Source organism: Nymphaea colorata, chromosome 9, assembly GCF_008831285.2.
Source record: "Nymphaea colorata isolate Beijing-Zhang1983 chromosome 9, ASM883128v2, whole genome shotgun sequence".
NCBI lineage: Eukaryota > Viridiplantae > Streptophyta > Magnoliopsida > Nymphaeales > Nymphaeaceae > Nymphaea > Nymphaea colorata.
The window spans coordinates 20,190,291-20,211,304 of record NC_045146.1 but is presented as its reverse complement, the minus strand read 5'-3'; the positions used below and the strand labels follow the sequence as shown (position 1 = coordinate 20,211,304).

The following is a 21,014-nucleotide window of genomic DNA, read 5'->3' as shown; positions in this document are numbered from 1 at the left end:
TCGTTCACTTTCTAAAAGCGAGGTCCTCAGAGCTCCCTCCAGTTGCCGTCTTGTTCTAGAGCCCTTCCCTTTTGGGATCCGGTGTTGCTCCCAACACCTTTTCTTGTTCTTTTTTTTTGTTTTCCTTTCATGGACCCATTATCAGCGGACAGCGGACTCTTTAAAAGCAAATCCCGACGGCGCAACTATCTCCCCAGTCTCCCCCCTTTTCCTGCGTTGCGACGCCACCACGGAAAATTATGCCGGCACTTCGTTGAGGACCTTTTAACGGGACGATAGAATATGGAAATTGGAAAGATGAGCCACCAGATTCACGTCTAGTTGATTGTAATGGATTCACTAGTTTTTGGTCAGACTTCGGCCGGTTGGGCTCTGCTTGACCTTCCTTATTACAAAAACGAATAGAACCTATGAAGGGGCGATATTATGGCTGGTTTCATCAATCCAATCTCCATTTTGAAAAGTAAAAACCCATATATTGAAATTGGTGGTTTTCATGACCGCCTCCAAGTTATTGAAGAATATAAAATCACCAGAAGGATTATATATTAGATTTCTGCAGAAACCTCCAAAAAGATTTAGCCCTACTGATAGAGAGAAATCTTCAACCATGTAAGATCAAGAGTTCCGTGCAGAAGAAGATGTGCAGTTTGACCACGCAACATTTTTTTATTGAACCAAGATTAGATTTATGGATGTGACTACGATGCTCAATTACAAAAAGGACACGAACCACCACCATCAGAGTGTTCATCTCCGCTCTTGTTAACACAGAAGTTCCTAAAATGATGGGGATGCTTTTCATTTCCTTTCTTTCTGTTGGCTTGATTTTCTGTACCTGCATCTGTATCCGATACCCCCTTTTCATCGCCATGTTTTTCGTAGAGAAGCTACGGAAGAATGGTAATGGGTATCCACCAGCAGTAGGCACCTTGATCGACGAGATCAGGCATTACAACCGGCTGTACGACTACCACACAGAGCTCTCCAGCAAGCTCAAAACTTACAGAATACTCTATCCTTTGTTCTCAAACATCTACACAAGCGATCCGACAAACATCGAGCATATCCTCAAGAGCAAGTTCTCCACTTACCCGAAGGTGAGGGATGCCCTTACTTTTTCTTAACTTGCACCGCACGATCGATTACAGAAAAAATTGGAAGTCATGCACCGCATGATCGATTACAGAAAAAGTTGGAAGTCGTGCACCGCATGATCGATTACAGAAAAAATTGGAAGTCATGCACCGCATGATCGATTACAGAAAAAATTGGAAGTCATTTTTGAATCTCATGAAGCCCAACCTTTAGAACTAGTAGGAAAATCATGAACATGTAAGCTCCTCCATGTTAAGATCCCAAGTCCAAGCCCTCCTCCTGATCCCTCAATCGTCTCCGAGACACTCACAATTTCCGTTCTCAACACGTGTAGGCCATAGCGCGAAATTAACAAAGCGCACATGCTACGACCATCCCTAATTTCCGCTATCACAAGTCGGTCGAGCCACTTCCCGAAATATGAAAAACTAGGCGTGTTTTCAAGGGACTTGGCCTTTGGGATCATCCACACATGTTTCTGGTTGTACGGGTTCGCTTGGGAGCCTATCCAGTTGACATGTTAACGTTGGGCTGCGCTTATTCCAAAGTTGTTCAGAAGCGAGTGCGGATGTGATGCTGCCAGTTGTGACTGTCTGCAACTTTGCACGACGGAACTCTGGAAGGAACCAATTTCTCCCGGGACGTTGTGTTTCTAATATCTACACTCTCATCTCTTCATTATCTCAAATTGCAGGGAGAGGAAAGCTATCAAATCCTAAAAGATTTTCTTGGTGATGGGATTTTTAATGTTGATGGTGATCCTTGGAGATATCAAAGGAAGCTAGCAAGTTATGAATTTTCAAGGAGAGCAGTTATGGACTTCAGCAGCAGCGTCTTTCGCTCGAAAGCAGCTGAATTGGCTCAACATCTTTCCGTGGTTGCGAGCACGCACATGGCAATTGATATGCAAGTAACGAGCTCTTATTATTCCTATTATTGTTATTGTTATTGTACGCCTTCACCCAGAATAACAGCCACTTTGTCTTCTCGGCTGGGAATACGTCGACAAATGACTTGCAGGATCTCCTAATGCGTACCACCCTGGAGACAATGTTCATAATTGGATTTGGAGTGGAACCCAGTGGCTTGATCGGATCAACTGAAAAATGGCAGGCATTTGCAGGTGCATTCAATGATGCCAATGCTTTCGTCACTAAGCGTTACGCTGATGTCATGTGGAAGCTGAAAAGATTTCTTAACATCGGATCCGAAGCTGCTCTCAAGAAGCATGTCAAACTGATTGATGATCTAGTTTTCAAACTCATACTTCACAAGAGGGAGCACCAAGGATCCCCTGTGAGTACTGCAGACATTTTTCCTTTCCTTTGCCCCAACTTTTATTCCCATGGGATGCGATTCCTATTATAATCAATGACAGTAATTAACCTTAATGTTGCTGCAGTTCTGCAGGCAATGAAAGTGAAAGTTTTAACTACATGCCTCTCCATATGCCATCATCGTATGTCTTCTTAGATGGTAGATTAATGATTATCTTAAGAACTCATTTAGTTTCATGGTCGTCGCATCTCAGCTGGATTCAGAGGGTAAGAAAGATGACATCCTATCAAGGTTCCTGGCAGCAAGCGAGAAGGACCCAGAGCGTATCACAGACAGGTTTTTGCGCGATACTATTTTGAGCTTCATGCTGGCAGGCAGAGACACCACCTCGGTGACCCTTTCCTGGTTTCTGTACATGATCTGCAAGCACCCCTCTGTAGAGCGCAAGATCCTTAAGGAGATCAACGACGCAGTGAGCAATGAAGATGGTTCGATAGAAAATTTTTCTGAAAGTTTAAATAACACAGCTTTGAATAGGATGCATTACCTGCACGCAGCTCTAGCTGAGACTCTGCGGTTGTACCCTGCAGTTCCATTGGTAAATTATTTGTTGAGTTACTCATCAAGCTTTATTACTTCTGATCCCATTTCTTTCGCTTATCCCCCACAATCATAAAAATGTTTCATCTTATGAGTACAATCACCATCGTGCTTCCTGGTCTAAGTAAAACGATCGTTGCTTTCCATACCATATCCTAACCCCCAACTTCTGTACCCTTTCCCTGGCACCAGAAGCAATCAAGTTTTAAACATGTGCACATTTCAACACATTAAGGGGTTTTCTCTTCATAACATTTAATTGCACACTCTGTAGGATGGAAAAGAATGTACTGAAGATGGCACTCTACCAGATGGCTTTAAAGTGAGAAAAGGAGATATTGTCAATTACCCAATCTATGCAATGGGTAGGATGACATATCTTTGGGGTAATAATGCGGATCTGTTCCAGCCTGAAAGATGGATAGAGGATGGAATTTTCAGGCCGGAGTCTCCCTTCAAATTCACAGCTTTTCAGGTTAGATGACGTTACCTAAATCGTTTACATTACGCATGACGAGTAAGTGTTTTGCCTTGCATTTTAAAGGTTTGAAGGTGGTCTGTGTTCACATATCTTGTTCGCATCTCAACGTCATCCGAGCAAAAAAAATAAATAAATAAATTTCTGACTCTTAAATTTCTATGCTAGGATATTTAACTGAATGGATGTTTTATTCATGAAACCAACTGATTATGTGTGTCAAGTAATGGATGTCTATCAAACCATTGATCAAATTGGTAACTGATGTGTTGCAGGCAGGACCTCGCATATGTCTAGGCAAGGAATTTGCTTACCAACAGATGAAGATAATTGCTGCAACCCTGCTCTATTTTTACAAGTTCAAATTGGAGGATGAGCAACAAGAAGTAAGATACAGAACCATGCTTACCCTCCACATTGATCAAGGCCTAAGCCTTCATGTCTTTCCAAGAAAATAGAAGCACAGAAGAGCCGCTTCTTCATCCAACTGGTCAATATGCTACTTTTGTTCTACTGATGCAGCTTAGTAGAATGTAGCCTTTAATGTAAATTTTATCAACAAAATTGGAAAAATGGGTTTTATTGTGCTGATATTCTCTGCAATTACCAGCCAAACACTTAAGATACTTGTGCATTACGAATTGCGCTCTATCCGATTTTGCTTAAACAGCAGCCTGCGTATCCTAAAACATACCATTATGTTACCCCTAACCCTTTATGTTTTACAATGGTAGCGCCCAGAAACTATGTAAACTATTTTAGTTCTTGGTAGCAATTGTCTGAACAAAATTTGATCCAACCATTGTCCCTGGAGTTTGACCAAGTCAACGACTGCAATGCAAATTGTACATAATTTGATGGATGTAACGTGCAACAAAAGATCTTCTGTGCCAAAGCACACCTTACCAGTAATCTTTGCACGAACAGTGGCCTCCTTCAAAGTGGTGAAATCGTTTGCAATCCCTAACTATTACCTCCCGCTTAAATATCTTTGAGATAAATTTAAAAGCGACATGGCAATCACTACATATGCGAAGGTTCTTAATTATGCGAATCGGGCTTCCTGCCTCCGTCTTCATCAATCCAAAAGCTAAAGCTAATCTTTCACTATGTTGAAGGAGAGATTGCTCTTTCTCGTTATCATCAATCTCCAGTAGTACCTCCTTAACGTCAGGCACATAGCCTGCTAGCTTCAATTCCCTGGTAACCTTTTCCAGCACAATCTTGATTTCCTCCATTAAAGGATCGTGTGACACGTGCACGGAGAATTCATGAACAAGGCCGTCCACTTCAATGAGACTACAACCAGGAATTTTTTTAATACCTTTATCCTTCATCGTTGTTCTTAGTTTCTTTGCATCCTCGAATCTGTTTGCCTTTGCATATAAGTTAGACAGTTGCACATAGAATGCATGGTTAAGGGGTTCCAGTGACAAGAGCCGTTGGGCTACCGTTTCTCCTAACTCCAAATTGCCGTGCATTTTACAACCACCAAGTAGGGCTCCCCACACAAAAACATCAGGCTCGACAGGCATGTTACTGATCAATAATTCTGCCTCACCAAAGAGTCCCGCTCGCCCAAGAAGGTCAACCATGCATGCGTAGTGCTGAGGTTGTGGCTCGATGGAGTATATACTTCTCATAGTTTGAAAATACTGTCGACCCTCAGCCACCAAACCAGAATGCGTGCACGCACACAGAACCCCAGTGAATGTAACTTGATTTGGCTTACACTTTCCCTCGACCAGCATTTGCTTGAACACGTCAAGTGCTTCTTCCCCCTGACCATGTACTGCCAGCCCATTGATCATGGCCGTCCATGCCAAGACATCTTTGTAGTTCATCTCGCGGAACACCTCCAACGATCTTTTTATGCATCCACACTTTGCATACATATCAACCAATGCTGTTTCTATGACCACATCCATCGGCACACCCCTCTTCTGCATATAATTATGAATCCATTTCCCTTGATCTAGAGCTCCCAGGCGAGAACAAGCAGATATAAGGCTTGCCAACGTTATCTTATCCGGGTCAAAACGTGCAGACCGCTGCATCTCGTGGAAAAACTCCAATGCTTCTCTGCCCCGTCCTGCTTGAACGAAGCCTGTAATCATGGTATTCCAGGTAACCAAGTTTCTCTCACTCATACCAGCGAATAATTGCTTGGCCATATCCAAAGCACCCATTCTCAAATACCCACCAATCATGACGTTCTGTGAGACCACATCCGGTACAGGAATTTCATCGAACGCTTTTCGTGCGCGCTCGAGGTCCCCACAAGACGCGTAAAAACTGAGTAGTGCATTCGCAACATGGGCGTTACATCGAAGCAGACCAGTTTTCACAATGTGCCCGTGCACGTTCCTCCCGGTTTCCAAGGCAAGGACCTTACCGCAGCTTTTCAGCACGAAGGGAAACGTGCACTCATCCGGCAAGAACCCGGCCGCAAGCAGTTGCTTGTATAAGCTTATAGCGTTAGTGGGATTGCTCTCTTCGCCGCTGCGTCGCTTGATGGCGTGACCGCGTATCATCGTGTTCCACAAGAAGAGATTAGGATCGCCAATTCGCCTGAAAAGCAAGGTCGCGTAGTCAAGGTTGCCGGCGTCTGATACGGCGCAGAAGAAGAGAAGGCGGCTCGCGAGGAACACGTCGTCGGACATGCCGGCGGTGATTAGGTGAGATTGAATTTGACGTGCCTCGCGCATAGTCTCGCATTCTTGTATTAGGGACAAGAGCCGGGACCTGACAAAGTTTGGCGAACGTGGCAGGGACTTGCCGATGATCATTAGCCCTTCTCATTATCATCGGCACCGGGGAACAAAGTTGTCTAAATTTCCGAGGTCAATTGTGGCGGACATGCCCTCTCTAGCCTTTCTCTTCTCTCGCTCTCAAAGTTCAATTCCAGGCTAGGAGGAGGAAACGCTTACAGATCCAGGTCACGCGGACAAACCAAACTGTTAGTGTTCTACTTGGGCTTAACCAAAACAACTAGCGAAGTCATAAGATCCTACCCAGATTCTGACGCGAAAACGGTTGCACAAAGAACACAGTCGGTTTTATGAAATTGCAAACCAAACCCAATTTCATGTGATTTCAGTTTAAGTACGCAATTGTCGATCGGGTTATTTGAGAGTAGAAAAACAGATTTTGTGAAGGTTGCCAAGATTGCAGAGATTAGAACTCAATTCTCCTCGATGAAGAAAAAGTTTTGCTTTACTGCGTTCATCTGTGTAATCCTTGAAAAACCTGGATTGTGGTTTTCCTCTCGCAAGACTGGTGTACCCACTACTCACCCCAACACCAAGCATTTTAAAGTCATTATGCCCGGCCTCACTTCAGATAAGGAAAGAGCTGGGACTCGTTGAGGCTCGCACTGGAGTGAAGACTGGAGTTGCAAAGTTCCATCTTCAAATTCATCAAGACCTCCTAACCGACGGGATCGACTTGGGCTTGTAAAGGCAGGGAAACTACACTTAACAGGGATAATTTCAACCTATGACAACTTCACGCAAGTATTTCTTTTTCCCTTTTTCTTTTCTTTGGCTAGGCGTACATGAGTTCCAATGAACAGTGCAAATGGACAAGATTACCAAATAAGTTCTTAAAAATGCAATGTAAGACGCATAGCTCATTTCCAGAGAAGGAATAAACTGCATGAATGCGACCCTGGAAATGAGCTATGCGTCTTACATTGCATTTTTAAGAACTTATTAGGTAATCTTGTCGAGGATCACCATATGCATCAGAGAAGCGACACTTCAAGTTGTGAACGAAAAACACGTCGGGGAACCTCGACATGAGTGACGGGAAATTGTTCAAATTTGAATTGGAAGAATGAAATTCCCATTTTAGGTAGCGGCGGTTTACAGGGTAGAGACTACAGAAATCCTTCAACTCCATGTCCGGCAATGGCTTCTCGATATATACCAAGTGCTTCTTCCATAACTTTTGCTTGCCTCAGTAGTTCTTCCCTCTTCCGTCCAGATGGGTGCGTGGAGAGGTAATCTCTGAGCGCTGATTCGCCCGTAAGCTGGCCAAGTTTCTCATATACTCGTGGTGCCACACGGGGATCATAGCCAGCAGAAGCAAGCAACAGGAGTCCGATGTAATCAGCTTCCATTTCCATCCTGAAAATTTGAAAAAACTCAGCATTCTCACTTCCCAGTGATCAAATACTCAAGTTCCACAAACTAATGAATTGTAAACAATGAAGTGAAAGCTCAGATTTTTTTTCTTTCCCTTTTCCCTTTAAGTTCTAAGGCTCCTACATGTTCCCCATGAGGACTAACCTGTTAATAGTTATCAAGTATGACATTAATTAGTCATGGCTAATTTCTATCGTAAGCATTAACTGATGAAATTGGTAACAGAAGTTGCAACTACAATCAACTTCAATCCTTAAATGGTGTTTCCAACCGCAATCTACTTCAGTGGCTGAGGAGTTTTGGTTTTTATGCATACAAGACAACAACCAGATAGGAGAATTATGCGTATTGGAATTCATTACATAGGTTACCAAGTTTTGCTTCTGGAATTAAATCTAGTAACAAACAGAGTTACTAAAATTTGTGCTCTGACACCATTGATTCTAATACTTATCGTGTGTGTGTGCACGCATGTGTGCAGCACTTCAAAGATTAATCTATGCAAAACAAGGTGCACCACTATCTTAGAAGTTAGTGGCAGACTGATAGTATGTAGGTGTCCAGTTTGGAAAGACTACCAAAGAACATGAAAACAATGCAGAAAAAGCAAAACCACTTAGGCAGAAGCTCCTCCAAGAAATAGAAATGCCGTTGGCCAATTTGTCATGAATCCATAGTTTTGCAGTAAAGACGATTAGTTGCTTTCAATCAGTAACAAGCAGGATAACATCTTACTTATGTGCTTCTCTTCTTTTGAAGAAAGAAAAAGAAATCTATTAAGCAATGCTTCCTCTTGTTGTGATGCCATATATACCTAAGCTCAGTGACTGCCTTCTGTTCTGGCTACCACTTTTTAGGTACCGAACAGAAGCTTTCTTTGAATAAATTTAAGATACACATATTGCAATCATCCATATATGTATTACAGATATAGTCGGTTCATGCCTATGTTAGTATGATGAAGAACGAAATTGTGTATAGATCCTTCTCAAGTAATTAGTTAACCATGAATGGTGATAGTTCCTAGTCCACTAAATTTGTCCAGTGGTCTCCTTTTCCTCAACTAAATAAGTAACTTGGAATAATTTTAGTTACTTCTAAAATCCTGAAGACCTTGCTCATTGCTTTCAGAGTGATTCCCAGTTACTTTCAAGAGATTAATCTTGTTTTATGTCGATCGGAAAAACCAATGTCTTCTGCAAAGGTAAGCAATTTTACTTGTGTCTGTCGAAAGGTTTGTTCTAGTCATTCAAATCTACATGTATGACGTAAGCAAGGCCTCAGTTTAGAGTCACATTGTGGCAAGAATCCCCTACTCCTCACTCTCGCTCTACCCTCTTAATGGACAAAGAAAACAGAAGTAGATGTATGGTTTGCAAAAGAGCAACCCATGCTAACGCCCAAGGAGATAAACCAAAGTTTACATTATATCTCTATTTCTAATGCCGAGTGTCGAGAGACTCTGTCCTTTCTATATGAAATTATAGTTGGATATTAGGGAAATAAATAAAAGCTATCTAAGCAGGCCAAGAAGAATGAAATCATGAAAACATACCCTCTTGAGAATGGAAGCCGCAAAAGTAGATTTGATACAGCATTGACAAGGTCAGGCATAGAAATAAATTGGAGCACAATAAGTTGAATAATTGCGAACCATAAGTTCTTAGTGATCCCCTCAGCTGCGTGCCGTGCGATGGCATGTCCAACCTAAAAGTAAAGCACATAGAACACTAAGAAATTGTGTAAAATTGAAGTGCTTGCAAAAGGAAATAGGAGGGAATTTCTACAATAATTAACAAATTGTTCTAGGATAAGTGAAAGGGAACTGTTTGCACCTCATGGCCTATGACCGTTGCTATCTCAGCATCTGATTTGAAATGGTTGAGCAAACCAGTGAAAACAACAATTTTGCCACCAGGAAGACAGAAAGCATTAACAGCGGGTTCATCAACCACAATCACTTCCCAGTTCAACCCTTCCAAGTGCTGGGTCGCAGGTAGAGACCCTTGAGCCTTACTCATTTTTCGATTTTGTTGAACCCAACTATCATCAAGGACCTCATCCTCTTTGTGCCATCCAATATCCAACTTCTCTTGCTCACCACTCAAGGTAATTACGGGAGTATGACTGCCCACTGAATCCGTAACCTCTAACGGTTCAGCAGAATATTTCAAATCACTCCATACTCGCTCATGCCTAATTCCACGTTGTAGAGCATTGATTATATCCTTGGCTATTAGTCTCACTCTTATACTATCTGGATGCAGTGGGGGCAAGATTTTTCTCTTTAAAGAAGCTTTCAACTACAAGTCATGAAGAGTCGAGAAAAGGGATTAGACTAATCCATGAAACGATAAAGAGAAGGAATTGATTAATGAGATCAAAGAAAAAATTTGATATATACAAAGGTCGAGAAAAATCGCCAAAGGGAGTAGAAAAAGCAAATGTCAAATCTTTCACTTGAAAAAATCGTGGGGAGATCCTCAGTGTAATCCAAATGGTTCTCGAGATATGGATTGACAATCAAATGGCCACATTTTGAGTGTAAGAAGGGGCCTCAAACCCGTCAAAATAGGTTTTCTTCGCATGCATGTTCTTTTCATGAAAACAAAACAAAACAAAAGGCAATCACGTACAGCTCAAGTGAAAATTTTAAGCAAATCGACGTTATTCGAATGGCAAAGAGATGACAGAAATTCGGCCAGATTCGGATTTTCATTTCCTTCGAAATGTATCGGGGGAGAAAAGAGACCCTGCAAACTAGTCGATAAGCACTTACTTGTTCAAATTGATTTTCACCAATTTTTCTCTCGATTGATCGTGACATGAGGACAAAATGCCTGCGATGAGTATAAGGGACGGTCTCCAAATTGCCGAAATAGACGGTGATCAGAACGCCACCACCGACAACCACCACCAAGAAAACTGCCCGAGGGTTTTCAAACCATCTTCGGGGGCCCCTTTGCCTAAAATGGCGCACTTGGTACCTATCTACGTAGTAAGATCGACTCCCTCCGTCATATAATAATCCGCGCCTAGGGCTAATGGCGCCTAATTTGCTTCGAGGAGCCCTGGATTCCTGCGAAAGAATGGACGACAAGGAAGGGCCACCTAAGAAATTCTTCAGGGGAAGTGAATTCCCCTTGAGAGGCGCTGGATTGAAGTGGGGAATCGATGTTTCGGCGTTTCTGAGAGAAGAAACCCATAACTTAGCTGCCCGTGGTGCCAGGGAATGAATTCTTTTGCGCAGAGCCATTCCTACAGAATCAAATCGAGAGCTGAACGGGGCGATAACCGACGATCACCAGCCTGAGGAAATTTTCATTCAACAAAGGAGTTGAAGCCATCGAAGGCGGCGCGGCGTCCACCAGGCAAGCCTTCCAGACTCTCTTCAACATCACGTAACGTTGTGACCTCTCTCTTTTTCTTTCTCGCACCTCCTCCTTTTTTATTTATCCTGTTCTGCTTCAATTCAGGTGCTCGAGGAGGACACGGGACGGCTTCAATCGCGAGTCACGGGGACTACAAGTCCGACTTTGATCTGACCCGTAGCAATTGGGTTGGGTCTGAAAGATTGGCTGGTGGGTTTGCCTGAAATGGGCTTAAGGTGAAAGAAAAAGGGTATGTTTCAAAGCTTCTTTAGTTTGGGGATCATCTGGTGGGAGAAGTCTCTGTGGCTGGCTGTCCTTTAGCCGGGTTCCAAATGGGGGCCGATTTTTGGCTTGAGAGTTTTTTTGGTTTCCGCTCAACTTTTAATTCTAATTGGTCGCGAGTTCCATTCCATTTCTCCTTTCCCTTCGTGGCTGATGGATTTGTACGTTGAAGCATCCTTCTTCTTTATTAGCCTTTTATTCCCTGCTATTTCGAAGACAAGGGCAGCCAAGCCCAATGTATGTTTTCTATATCGTCGCATTTGAAGATTCAAAATCAGATCTTTTCCGTAGCAATACTTTAGAAATATTTTCTGAGCTTGCCGTTCCTCGGAGGTTGTTCAACGTAAAAGTGATATTCTAAGAACTTGGAAAATCTCTCTTTCTTGCGTCACATTTCGAATCTAGGCACAGTTGATTGGCGCACAATTCATCATTAATGAGATCTACCCTGTACGGTTAACATCTTATAAAACAAAGGAGAAAACCAAACCATCGCGAGCAGCACAACATGGGAAGTGGCTATGTTCTTCCATGTCGAAGGGCGGCAGGATTTATGGAACAGCACAAAAGAAGCATGTTTTGAAATTGGGACGCCTCTCATGGAAGGCGTGGCCATTGCATGCAGGGCAAGATCATATATATCATGAAAATATCACAAAAAAACAAACAACCACATTTTATTATGAAAATGTACAGAACATTATGCATCTAATATCTTACCAATCATAATAAATCTTGGAATGAATAGCTAGAGGTGGAGTTGGAAGGGGGCTGAGCTGGAGACTGGTTCCCGTTTCCTGATATGAGGATGTGAACCGGTCACACAGAGCTTTTGCGTCAGCTATTAAGAAGAGAAAAGGAAAGATTGACCCCTTGTCGCTCGTTCTATATATACCTGTCTCAGTGGTTGTTCTTTCACTTAAATGCTTCGCTCATAACGCAAATTTTCCAGCCATTTCCCATCTGCAGAGAAGAATTGGTCTTGTCTGCACATGAGATTTCCTACGGTCACATCGTGGCCCCCCTGCTAGTCGGAGGCCTGAACAAATACTATGCCCCAGATACTCGCGAATAAGTAGCCTCCTCACATGGCTTGCCTGGGCAATTAAACCACGAACAGTTCTTGACTTGGAGCTCGGAGTACTGTCCGCGGTTGGAACTCAAGAACGGTGAGTTCAAACCCGAGATCAGCAACGACGGTGGTAACTGGTAAGCCCAGAGTGTCACTCTGTCTATGATGAACCAGAGTCCACGCAAGACTGTGAACTAGAATTCGTGCTTCCTCCAATTCTGCCAACTACGTGAATCTAAAATTTAAAAAATTAGCTTCGCCCTCACTGCCACCTCGCGTATGCATTCTGCTTATTTGGCAACTTCATATGAGCAGTAGCAACGTTATCAGATTAATCTCTTTCGAATCGAATAAGGTCGATTGAGCATGCAATTCAGCGGAATTGGTAGAGGGTATTAGTTGAAAAATAACCTATTGGTTTGCCACTAGTTCAATTCAAATGCAAACTTTGCCTATTTCGGTTGCCATCTATGCAGGATATACGTAGTGGCAGATAGAAAAGGAAGAGCGGGGGTCAGGGGGCTTGTTCGAAATCGCCACCAATGGTGATATTAAAAGTAGAACCGTATACGATTTGCGATGGAAGCAGACGGCGAAGGGGCCCAGACATCGACTCGTATCTCTTAAACTAAATAGAAAATGAACAGGCCCGATTGTCGGACTGCACAGGGTATGCGGTCCTCCGCAGCCAAAACCACGGAGGCCCAAAGCGGTGGGAGGACGTCAGATTTTAGAATGCATTGTTGAGTGGAAGAGAAGAAGGCGGCGAGGGAAGCACCCAACACCGTCTGCCTCCGCCTCCGGCCTCCCCATCACGCACCCTGTTCCCACTGTTGCAGCCATGCCCATGTGACCAACTTTGTCCCTATCATCCACGAGAACATCCCCACCACTTGCCCTCGCGATCAGGGAGGGGCGGGCAAGCGAGCGAGCGCATCATCTCCTAACCTTGATCAGTCCATCCCGTCGCTTGGCGTCGAAAAGCCTCTCGACTTGCGGCCGGGAGGAAGTCTTCAAGATCATAACTTATAATTAACACTTTTTCTTTCCCCAACTTAACTATAGACAGACTATATCTGTGTTTCAGATAATGATTTATGTTTAAGCATCCATGCACGGATGTCCTGCCATGGCGATGGAAGAGCTCTAGCGTACAGATGATGACCAAATGATCTCCCATCTACGTCAATCCTTATCACAAGGCCGATACCCATGAATAACGTAAGGTCTCGCAATTTAAAGGCAAAGAAATGATTGGATAATTTTCAACGAAGCTAGGAAAACAGCCCGTCATTCACCCCCGCTGTACATGGATTGTTTGTCCCAACGCAAAGGGAGTCCTTTCCTGTACTTTGACCACGCATCGAGGCTAATTCTCGTAAATTGCTCAAAAAAAAAAAAAAGGATAAAAAGGCCAACTCCTGCTCTCAGCTCCACCCACACCACACGCACTCTGCTGCTTTCTCTTGTTCAGAGAAAGCAAAAACACATCTGTGAGCGAGAGAGAGGGAGGCGCCGATACGCGTATATAAGAGACAAGAAAAAGATACTCCGATAGAAGGATCGTCCCGTCCCCGTCGATGGAGGCGGAGGAGGAGGTGTGCCGGAAGCAGCCATCGTTCGATCGAGACGGTTGCTGGAAGGGGCCATGCGGTCGCAACGACGACTCGGAGTCGCAGAGTGTCAGCTTCTGCAGCACGGCCTCCACGGACTTCACCACCAGCTCCGACACCGCCACAACGACCTCCGCCGCCCCGCCTTCCACCGCCAAGCCTCACAAGACGTGCACCGATCTCACTTGGGAGGCCGTGTCCCGCCTCAAGTCGATCGCCGGATCGCCTCTCTCCCTCGAAAACTTCCGGTTCCTTCGCCGTGTTGGCGGCGGTGACATTGGCACCGTTTACCTGGCGGAGCTGAAGGACGTCCCTGGGACGTACGTCGCCGTCAAGGTCATGGATAAGAACGAACTGGTGACGAGGAACAAATCGACTCGGGCCAAGACGGAGAGGGAGATCCTGGAGCTTCTGGACCACCCGTTCCTGCCCACTCTCTACGCCCACCTCGACTGTGAGAAATGGACGTGCCTCGTGACCGAGTTCTGCCCCGGCGGCGATCTCCACGTCCTTCGCCAGCTCCAACCAGCCAAACGCTTCCCGGAGTCCGCCGTCAGGTCTCTCTCTCCACCGACGGATTCCTATGGTTTTTGTTTATCTGAAAGATGGGAGAGAATTATCGATCGTTTTTTTTTTAAGTCGACAGAAACAAGAAATTTTCTGTGTGGGAGGGATCAAGCTACTTGTCTTTCTTCAGTAGTTTGATGTGGGAGAGCATTAAGAATGAATACGGTGGCCCATGGGTGAGGGTCATCTCTTTAGGTCCACCTCGGGCTTCTTCTACCAATTCTGCAAAATGGAAACCCGATCCTCGGAATTCAAGATCCCTTTCTGTTTTAGTCTAATTCTACCAGTGGAGATCCAATGGAATTTGCAGTAACAGCAGGATTGCGTTGGATTTTCTACCCACAAACGAAATTTATTATGCGAAACGAAAAAGATTTCAATTCCTTTCACAAAATGAGTCTTTGCTCGTTTTCGGGCAGCAAGATTTTGCACTGTGTAGCGTACGCATCATATGGACGGACGGAAGGTAGCGCCAGCCTGTCGATGCAAGTGCGGGATGGCGTCTAATAATTTATTGGTCGCAGGTTCTACGCGGCAGAAGTGGTGGTGGCGCTGGAGTACATCCACATGATGGGCATCGTCTACCGCGACCTCAAGCCCGAGAACGTCCTGGTCAGGGAAGACGGCCACATCATGCTGACCGACTTCGACCTCTCCCTCAAGTCGGACCAGCCCAGCTGCACCTCCCTGCTCCGCCCCGACCAGATCCCACCCGACCCCGACGCCTCCGCGTTATCCGGGTTCGGTCCCGACCATGGCCCCGGCTCCTGCATACTCCCCGACTGCATGGCGCCCGCCGTCTCCTGCTTCCGCCTAGGCCGCAGGCGGAGGAGAAAGTGGAAGGCGCGGGGCAGCGCGACGTCGACAATGCCGGAGCTGCTGGCGGAGCCGGTCGACGCCAGGTCCATGTCCTTCGTCGGCACGCACGAGTACCTGGCGCCGGAGATCATCGCGGGGGACGGGCACGGGAACGCGGTGGACTGGTGGACGTTAGGAGTCCTCATCTACGAGCTGCTGTACGGTCGTACCCCGTTCAAGGGCCCGGATCACGAGTCGACGCTGGCCAACATCGTGGCGCGGGCGCTTGAGTTCCCGCGACAGCCCCACGCCTCGGCCGCCGTCAGGGACCTAATCGCGAGGCTGGTGGTGAAGGACCCGGACCGGAGGATGGGGTCCACCCGCGGGGCCGCGCAGGTGAAGCAGCATCCTTTCTTCCACGGCGTCAACTGGGCGCTGCTCCGCTGCGGAGCTCCGCCCAACATCCCCCGCCCATCGACCACGTGGCGGACGAGTTCTACGACGATGGCTCGTCGTCGCCGGTCGATTTCTACTGAGGGGGGGGGCTCGTGGGTGCGTTCGCCGGTGCTGGCGGGGAGAGAAGAGAAGATGGGCCGTGCTACCGGATGCCGAAGCACATCGGCACAGTGGGCCGTGCTACCGGATGCCGAAGCACATCACGTGGGCTCGTTTTGTCTACTCCACACGTAGGGAAGAGAAAGGACGAAGAGCCGAATGATTCCTCCCCAACTTGAACAGTCTTGTCCTTTGGGGCCATGTTTTCTTTTTAACCCAAGTCTCAGTCTCTGAGCTGGGTCGCCTTTGCCCCATGCACCATCCAGTTGGTCGTTGTAGCTGTACAGTACTGTCGCCTTATATTTAATACATTTGGAATTACCATCGATGGGACGGTGTAATTTGTTGGTTTCTAAATTTTGGTTGGTTGGTTGGTTGGTTGGTGTTGTGTATCCACCTTCTCTTCATCACCACCAACGAAGCAATACATCTTCTTTGTAATAATAATAAAAAAAACTTCCTTGTTGATTCCAATTTCGGTATTTCGCTGCAGCTGCAATCTCCATTTCCCTTCAAGTTGTTGGTATAAAATAATTTTGTTGGGACTTTTTTTTTTTTTTTTGTATCAATAGAAAGAGATGCTGGCCAGCATGTGCAATTATGTACATAGCGGTGCACCAAAATAGATTAGATTAGTGGCGCCTCTTCATCCGAACATGTGCTTTTTAAGTGCGGCCATGCATTATTCCCTCTCTCTTCCATGTTGAGAGTCTAATCTATCGAACGAGGAGAGAACGGGGGATGGGGGGAGAGAGCGAAGCTCGGTTACCATCCGATGGGTAGATGAGCTAATTATAAGGGTTCGTTCGTTCGTTCGTGTGTGCGGTAAACTCGTACAGTTAGAATTGATCGCATTAATTCATGCGTCTGCTTGTGCGTTGGGAATGACACAACATTAATGTGCCCGCCCATCCATCCTCTCTGAAATTTATTAAGCAATCTCACACTCATCTTTTAGGGATGGGACCTCAAAAACAACCCCCCCGCCCTGCTGTCCAAAGAAGTGTGCTGCTCATGAGAAAGCACAGCGGATCCCATATCAACTTTTATTTACATGAATCAGGGACGATGTAGTTTGCATTTATCAAAAGGCTTACCAAATCCAAAGGCCACTTTGTGAGTGTTTTAAGTCAACAGCTCTGAGAGGGCGTTTGATGCGACCCAGAAGCCTTTAAAACCATGACTTTAACAAACTCTATAACTACAGTGGGGAGTGTCGGGAAGCAAAACTTTTGTTTTGACACCAGTTTATGTCCATGGTTTTAACAAACTATATACAGATTTCACAACCACAAACTAAATTTAGGTTATAATCCTATTATCTTCCAAAATCCATAGATATCTAATTAAAGAAGGGAGGATTCTATCTCTAATTGGATGTATGGATTTAAAACTCGAGGATTGCAAATTCATATTATAGTTCATGCATCTTTCAAACGATCTATAGTACTTGCTGAAAACCATGAACCTCAGATCATAAAATTTCACATGACCTCAATGTCGTCGAAGGCACTCTTGGCTTGAAGTGCATATAGCCTTCTCGGTTTTCAAAATTGGGAAAGAACCAAACAATGCAGTGGGAGTTGTACTCATCTTAAAATTTGAGGCTCACGAAATATGCAAAATCAATAAGCTCAGTCGTGAGATGTATTTGGGAAGCTGCCCCATGCTTGAAATATTTGTTAATTTAGTCCCCACGAAACATTGAGCAGACCACCAGTACTAAGTGCAGAACAACACACCGAGTGTTTTACCTTAGTAATTAATGAGAAAGACTGGGAACCATTTCATTTTTCTGTCAGTGTACCGTCATGATTAATACATCTCACCACGTGACGTCCATGAGCAGCACAACAATATGTGGCATCTGGTTCAAGTCGTATAAAAATATATATATATATATATATATATGTACCAGCTGATTTGAGCCCAATTGGCCTCTGATTAATGACTAGTCCCGAAGGTCTCTCTCCTCATGATGTATGTTTGAGAGGAAATCCGACCTTCCGTAATTACCCGATAATAATCGATCGCTTGCTTTCTGCAGAACCTAGATTTACAGGTAAGAAGGCCAGGCGACGGTCACGACCTTGGGCAATAATTTTCTCGGGTCTTTTTATAGGTAGCTAGGTATCTGTGGGGGACTATATTGATGCCTCTGCCTCCGTCCAATTGTATACCTTTTTCCGATCGCGTCGCTTGCCAACTTGATCACGTAGTGTAGTATAGCACCAAATGGCAACTCCAAGGACATTATATCCAAGGGCGATCCATCTGCCTTCAGTCTAAGGACGCCACCTTATCACGTTGGAGGGGCCGGCCCATCAGATCGAGACGGCCTCGGAGCACTAAAATATGCATACACCTCCTCCTTATATGTGCTCCTACTGCAAATAGTTGAAAATTTGTCCATTTAATTAAGATCTGTTAAGACGGTGATTACTATTTCCTCCTCTTTGTGGCGCGGACGTGGCGTTCCCCTCCCAATCCGATGCAAAATACTGTTCTCGCGCACGGAGCCCCCAGTAAGAACAAAAAAGTTAAGGAGCTACTGTGAAGCTGATCAAAGTGTTAGACGCCGATTTGTTAACTGTCGTGTAGTCGGCCTGCGTGTCAAAAGCAGAGCCAGATTATGAACGGGTTATGGGTCCACAGTACTTCTCATTTATAATCTTCTCCAAATGATTAAATATTTATAAGATATCTGCCAACTATTGTTCAAAGCCAACCAATAAACATATATATAAATACAAAAAGAGAAGAATGAAAGCAAGAAGAAAAAACAAAGGAAAGTTGTGGACCATATAATAACAACTTGACAATACTAATATAATACGACTGCTTAAATGCTTTAAGGACACCATACTGCTGAATTCCTCGGCACATTCACATATCTCCAACATTGTGGGTGGCAAGGGTAAGCACTAAAATTACTGGGAATATATTAACGGTACGTGTGTCACAATCACAAGTTTAAAGCTTTAAGTGAACAAGGCAGCGGATTTTTCCTTTTCTTTTTTTAATGTAATCAATCAACAAAAGTTGTGGACATGTATACATACTAAAGATTATAAAATTAAAGTAAAAGTACAATTAGTGCTTGTCCCGATCCATTTGTATGAGCATTAATCTCACATATATGGCCACGTTGAAGCAGCCAAACAATAGTCTGCTCATGTTACATAGTGGTCAAGAAAGCAGAATTTCTACGATGTGAAACAAAACAACCACTTGATGACGAAGCGTTCAGCTCATCAGCGTTCCTATCAGTGAAAACTGATAGATTGAGGGAATGGGCCGTGCGTGTAGAACGAGGTGCATATGCTTCTTCAGTTTCCAACATTTCATTTCACCAAAGGAGAACCGAGTTTCTGTACAAGAAGTTGGCTCGCTAGTTGCCAGTGTAGAGGGTTTGGCCTTAGCAACATAATTTGCTAGCAGCCAAGCAGCTAGTGGCTAGCACTAAGATCCAAAAAACAATGAAACAAATTAAGGGACCTGGTTCTGGGGCGCGCACTAGCTACGCAAGCAGCTGGCGGCAAAACGTCCGGATCCACCCACCGGCAGCAATCGATCGGACCACCTATGCGGCCTCGCTTGAATGAAATGAATCAGGCTGCTGGAGGTGAAAGTCAAACAGTTACTGAACAGTGAGCTTGACGCTCATGATGTTGAGCAAGAAGCTGCAGTCAATGTCACTCCCATGCATGGCCCCTCAAGGTGGAGACCCGCCATTCATTATAGAGATGACAGCCGATTAGGGCCAAGGAAGATGTGAGAGAGACAGGAGTCGTCCTCCTCGCTAGATGAGCTCCACAAAAAATTGTAACAGTAGCAGTTGGATTAATTTGTACGTGAACGCTGTCAAAGTCTGAAAGCTCACAAACTGCTGCGAAGTTTGGATTTTTCGATGTGCCTAATTGTGCATTTCGCCTTGTTCCATGCATTCTAAATATTGTTGGGATCTCATCTACCAAAATAATTATTAGCATTTCTGATAAGTGATAAATTTAGGAAAAAAGTTTGTAGTAGAGTCCGGCAGAAATAACTGTTTCCGAGCTCTATGCACAAACCCCAACTTTTAATTGATTTGATGAATTTTTCGTACAGATCTAGTTACTAACGCTATCATACCAAAGCCTTTACCTAATTTCTTACCCGATATTAATCCACTAACTAACTACATTTTCCAGGCAATTAACTTACTTGTTGTCCATTTTACTTCTCATGAGGGAGAAAGGGAAAGGGCTTAAGATGAGGGGTTGACTGGAAAGCCTGGTCCAATTGCACTAGAGGGAGAGGGAGGAGGGCAAGAGAGATCCCGGTTTGAAAGCATTCAAGACTCGTAATCGCAGAATTAAGAATCTGAGGTTCCCCTCCTGTCTGATCAAACATAGCCAAAAAGTTCAATTTCATCAACATAGAAATGGTAATTTTAATCCTTTTACATGAGGTACTACAAATTTAGTTAGTGTTAATTTCAAGAGCTTAAGATTCAAGGTGGGTCAAAATGATGTTTCTTTGCATAACTTGAGTTTTCTGTGGCCAAAACGATGTTTCTTTGTAGAGGATCTGACTACTAAGTGGTCTAATTTCAAGGCGCGCCTGCATGCTGTGAATCCCTCCATCTGAGCATTATGTGCACGATGTGATCGGTACGTGTGGTCCGCTATATAGTCAGTCAACAGAAATAAGAAAGAGCCCACCTACTCCGTGTGCTGCAACTTGCAAGAGCGACCTTTCTTTATTGAGCTCCGACATTCATTTGAGCAGGAGGTTCCCCCATAGAGAACACCAAGCGTCATCCCCCTGGTAGCTAGTTGACTAATTGGCTCAAATAATCTAATTCTCTATCCAAAAGTAGCGGCGCCATGGCACGTCTAATTCGTCCATGTCTGCTGAACATGATGTTGTTTCGAGGAAGCAAATCTCGACATCTTCACATAAGCCATGCCAAGAAAATTAAGTTAAAAGTTTTTCTGGTCACTGAGCGTACACCTTGCATCCTCCTCATCATCATCTCAATGCATGCATGAAGGCCTCCCAGTGCCGACAATGTACATAAGGTGAATGTTAATGTGAAAGACACGTTTCATCCACGCTTTGGCATAATCGCATTAGGTGCTGCTGATCAATAGCAACTGTTGTCGCGGG

General features: G+C 44.6%; 3 protein-coding genes and 1 pseudogene across 3 annotated transcripts; 2 read left to right on the top strand and 2 right to left on the bottom strand.

Annotated features, from left to right (window-relative positions):
• Window positions 1-617: 617 nt before the first annotated feature.
• On the top strand, window positions 618-4,045 carry LOC116260915 (cytochrome P450 704C1-like). The gene is made up of 6 exons (XM_031639451.2): window positions 618-1,100; window positions 1,793-2,008; window positions 2,119-2,394; window positions 2,630-2,974; window positions 3,251-3,451; window positions 3,730-4,045. The coding sequence occupies exons 1-6, from the start codon at window positions 786-788 to the stop codon at window positions 3,910-3,912; spliced, it is 1,536 nt and encodes a 511-aa protein (XP_031495311.1). The 5' UTR covers window positions 618-785; the 3' UTR covers window positions 3,913-4,045.
• A 140-nt stretch (window positions 4,046-4,185) lies between these two features.
• On the bottom strand, window positions 4,186-7,072 carry LOC116260914 (pentatricopeptide repeat-containing protein At3g62890-like). Its single transcript, XM_031639450.2, has one exon. The coding sequence runs from the start codon at window positions 6,241-6,243 to the stop codon at window positions 4,357-4,359; it is 1,887 nt and encodes a 628-aa protein (XP_031495310.1). The 5' UTR covers window positions 6,244-7,072; the 3' UTR covers window positions 4,186-4,356.
• A 186-nt stretch (window positions 7,073-7,258) lies between these two features.
• On the bottom strand, window positions 7,259-11,155 carry LOC116261604 (mitochondrial metalloendopeptidase OMA1). Its single transcript, XM_031640446.2, has 4 exons — window positions 10,382-11,155; window positions 9,438-9,905; window positions 9,158-9,309; window positions 7,259-7,584 (listed from the first exon to the last, which is right to left on the bottom strand). Exons 1-4 carry the CDS (start codon window positions 10,856-10,858, stop codon window positions 7,335-7,337), a joined length of 1,347 nt encoding a protein of 448 aa, XP_031496306.1. The 5' UTR covers window positions 10,859-11,155; the 3' UTR covers window positions 7,259-7,334.
• A 2,590-nt stretch (window positions 11,156-13,745) lies between these two features.
• On the top strand, window positions 13,746-15,986 carry LOC116261393 (serine/threonine-protein kinase D6PKL2-like; annotated as a pseudogene).
• The last annotated feature ends 5,028 nt before the right edge of the window (window positions 15,987-21,014 follow it).

Coding starts and splice junctions, on each gene's coding strand:
- LOC116260915 (XM_031639451.2), top strand. CDS start 786: ATGATGGGGATGCTTTTCATTTCCTTTCTTTCTGTTGGCTTGATTTTC. Junction 2,395..2,629: donor GGGAGCACCAAGGATCCCCT/GTGAGTACTGCA, acceptor GTCGCATCTCAG/CTGGATTCAGAGGGTAAGAA. Junction 2,975..3,250: donor TGTACCCTGCAGTTCCATTG/GTAAATTATTTG, acceptor CACACTCTGTAG/GATGGAAAAGAATGTACTGA.
- LOC116260914 (XM_031639450.2), bottom strand. CDS start 6,243: ATGATCATCGGCAAGTCCCTGCCACGTTCGCCAAACTTTGTCAGGTCC.
- LOC116261604 (XM_031640446.2), bottom strand. CDS start 10,858: ATGGCTCTGCGCAAAAGAATTCATTCCCTGGCACCACGGGCAGCTAAG. Junction 9,906..10,381: donor GTGAAAATCAATTTGAACAA/GTAAGTGCTTAT, acceptor CATGACTTGTAG/TTGAAAGCTTCTTTAAAGAG. Junction 7,585..9,157: donor CGGCTTCCATTCTCAAGAGG/GTATGTTTTCAT, acceptor TCAAATTTTCAG/GATGGAAATGGAAGCTGATT.